Raw genomic sequence first — 2,986 nt, forward strand, 5'->3', positions numbered from 1 at the left:
AACTGAGATGGGCCAAGCCAGGCCAGCATGGTTAGTACAGCAGGGCCAGCTCAGCCTGGTTCAGCACGGTTTGGCCCACTTCTGTAGTGTAAACGCAGCATTACAATGTGAGTGTGTGGCCAGAGTGACAAATGCACTGATTAACTTATTATTATTGTTATTATCTAATTAATAATACATGTACTTGGAATGGATCCATAAAATTAATTAATCATACTCTCTCTCTCTTTATTCTCTTCTCGTAGGACTCCTTGTTTGCAGTGGGTGTGGCATACGCTGTTTATTATTATTGAAATAAACAAGAATGTTTTCACCTAATTATTATATTAATAATAATAATAATAAATTAATTAATATGTATGTATCATCTATTGTCACTAATACACAGTACAGGATACACCTAGTCATGGTCACTTTAGCTTTTGGAAGAGGTTCTTTGCAATCTAAAAATAGAACAATAAAACGATACTAAATATAGAACAAGAGAGAGCTTTACATTAACGTAATGTACAATAATAGCTTGAATATTAGGACATGTACATGTACATCAAAAAATAACTCTCCCAAAGTAATTAAATAATCCCAGAACCCCTGCATCAAAAAATTTAACAAAAAGGAGGCCAGTTACAGTATTGCTCAAAATTTTCAAGAGCTTTTAATTTTGCAGATTTCATAAATTTTAAAAATTTACAAAAATTACTTCCGCGAAAATCAAATTATTATGGTACAAGATGGCAGACGGCATAAATTCACATAAATTAAATCCACAAAATAGATTTTTAGGCAAATTTGTGAAATTCATAGCCCTCGAAAATTTTGCACTATACAGTAAAACTTAGAGCAATCCCACCACAGCTGATAATCAAAAAATAGAAAAAATTGTAAGATTATTTATCAAGCAAAGATGTCATTATATAGAACGGATGTTAACTTACACATTTATCTACACAAACGATGAAATCTGAGAGTTCCTCTACACAAGTTTCTGTCGTATTTGACTTGCCATTCACTCTATCATTACACTCTTCTAGAACCTCCTTCAGTTTACGACAACTGGCCTTCTCTCCACACTTCTCCTCGAGGACCGACTTATAACAAACTGGATCCTCGTCCTCCTCCTATTAAAACTCAATAAATATACAGAGAAAAGTGTTGTCACCTGTTGTTGTATTTCTTCGTCATCCGCCATTTTGAAACTATAGTAACAGTATACGGAACAATACTAAAAATATACGGACGCTATCAGGCAGTTTTGTCACGCCCACTTATATGAGCCACGCCCACACAAAAATGAGTGTAGATTCTGTTCAGTTTCTTGTACAGAATCTCTTCGATCCTTGGACGGTGCGGCTAGTGGACTGGTTGTTCTATGCTGGCGTTGCAGTCGGTGTCACTAAAATAGCTCAAGGACTCTACTCTTTAATACCAGGAGTCTACACTTACTTCTATCCTAAACTCAGACCACTCTCACTAACTGATAAATATGGTAGATGGGCTGTAATTACAGGGGCTACCTCTTCATTGGGGACTGCATTTGCAAAGGAGGTATTTATTGGATTTATTAATATTTTTTTTTTTGTTTATTTTTAGCTTGCAGCTTGTGGGTTTGATGTTGTGTTGATCAGTCGCTCTTATGATAACCTACTGGACATGGCATCAGAAATACGTGAGTAGTACAGTACTATAGACCTCTTGAGCTGAGAATGAATTACGTCACTAGAGTAAATACGGCAGTGGGTGTGGTAGAGAAGGAAATAAATTCCATGGACGGCAACTTTCTATGGTGAACCAATGAGCAAAAGCAGAAAGCAAGCTATAGTAAAGAATTTGCTGCACATTGCACCAAATCTGTTTTATGAGATGCTTGGTAGCACCCATTCTTTCTTCCAACCAACTTTTGTAGCTTGAAAGAGTTCCAGACCTGCCAAACAAATCATTTTTGTACTTTACTCCATTCCTTCTTCATTGAATCTTGCCATCCAAAATGGCGGCCAATTATTGCGCGTAAGTGGATGCTGTATCTCAAAATAATGATATTCATATACCTAGTCATTCACAGCTCGAGAGGTCTATAGTAGTATTGGGTACTATGCAACATGAGTACATGTGTATGCAGCATCAGGAAGTGTAATGAAATCTTCTTGTCATTTTGACGAAATTTTACTAAATACCATGTACAGGGACTTTGACTTGATTTTGGGGCAACTTTTAAAATTTGAAAAAAATCTAGATTTGATTGAAATCAGCTCATAGGAGCATGTATATACATAAGGAAACTTTATAAAAATGGTGAAATTTCTTTCAATTTTGGTAAAATTTGTCACGTAACCCTGTACTATAGTACAGGGACTTTGGCCTAATTTTAGAGCAAGTACTAGGCCATTTATCAGCCTAGTCCTAGATACATAATAACTTATTCTGCTAGCACTTACCTAAACTACATGTATATTTGTACGTATTATACTTAGTTCCATTATACCGTATAGTGGGAAATTTTGGAGGGAGTAAAATTTGGCGAATTGCTAAATTTTGGTTATTGGCAGATTTTAATTTGGCGAATTAGTGGCCACGTGCCATTGAGCATGCGTATAAAGGCTCAAAATGGCGGATTTTATTTTGGCGAATGGCTATCAAAATGCCAAATTTGCCAAATTTAATTCTCTCCAAAATTACCCGCTATACGGTATGTATAATCATTATTATATTATCTTTTCTTATTATCTTTAGAGTCTCAGTATTCAGTACAGGCTTATGGTATACATGCTGACTTCTTCCTGGGGCAGTCAGTTTATAATGAAATAGAGAAAGCATTACTGACAGATACACTAGACATTGGAGTATTAGGTAAGTTACTATTAGTATTGTCATTCTTATTTTAGTTGCAGCCATTTCAAAATTCTGAAAGTTACCCAAGGCTACAGCCCATGGTTTTTTTAAAAAAATCACCCCAAATTATTATTACATTTTTTGATACATATTAATGTCC

General features: G+C 35.4%; 2 protein-coding genes across 2 annotated transcripts; one reads left to right on the forward strand and one right to left on the reverse strand.

Moving 5' to 3' along the window:
* Nucleotides 1-303: 303 nt before the first annotated feature.
* On the reverse strand, nt 304-1,250 carry LOC105315609 (cytochrome b-c1 complex subunit 6, mitochondrial-like). Its single transcript, XM_011410318.2, has 3 exons — nt 1,160-1,250; nt 936-1,118; nt 304-443 (listed from the first exon to the last, which is right to left on the reverse strand). Exons 1-3 carry the CDS (start codon nt 1,187-1,189, stop codon nt 411-413), a joined length of 246 nt encoding a protein of 81 aa, XP_011408620.1. The 5' UTR covers nt 1,190-1,250; the 3' UTR covers nt 304-410.
* LOC105315610 (inactive hydroxysteroid dehydrogenase-like protein 1) lies at nt 1,216-2,908 on the forward strand. The gene is made up of 3 exons (XM_011410319.2): nt 1,216-1,545; nt 1,591-1,666; nt 2,728-2,908. Exons 1-3 carry the CDS (start codon nt 1,270-1,272, stop codon nt 2,877-2,879), a joined length of 504 nt encoding a protein of 167 aa, XP_011408621.2. The 5' UTR covers nt 1,216-1,269; the 3' UTR covers nt 2,880-2,908.
* Nucleotides 2,909-2,986: the final 78 nt, after the last annotated feature.

This window comes from Amphimedon queenslandica, unplaced genomic scaffold, assembly GCF_000090795.2.
Source record: "Amphimedon queenslandica unplaced genomic scaffold, v1.1 AMPQUscaffold_9263_Cont18774, whole genome shotgun sequence".
Lineage (NCBI taxonomy): Eukaryota > Metazoa > Porifera > Demospongiae > Haplosclerida > Niphatidae > Amphimedon > Amphimedon queenslandica.

Coding starts and splice junctions, on each gene's coding strand:
- LOC105315609 (XM_011410318.2), bottom strand. CDS start 1,189: ATGGCGGATGACGAAGAAATACAACAACAG. Junction 1,119..1,159: donor ACGAAGAAATACAACAACAG/GTGACAACACTT, acceptor GAGTTTTAATAG/GAGGAGGACGAGGATCCAGT. Junction 444..935: donor TCGTTTGTGTAGATAAATGT/GTAAGTTAACAT, acceptor TTCTATTTTTAG/ATTGCAAAGAACCTCTTCCA.
- LOC105315610 (XM_011410319.2), top strand. CDS start 1,270: ATGAGCCACGCCCACACAAAAATGAGTGTAGATTCTGTTCAGTTTCTT. Junction 1,546..1,590: donor GGACTGCATTTGCAAAGGAG/GTATTTATTGGA, acceptor GTTTATTTTTAG/CTTGCAGCTTGTGGGTTTGA. Junction 1,667..2,727: donor GGACATGGCATCAGAAATAC/GTGAGTAGTACA, acceptor TATTATCTTTAG/AGTCTCAGTATTCAGTACAG.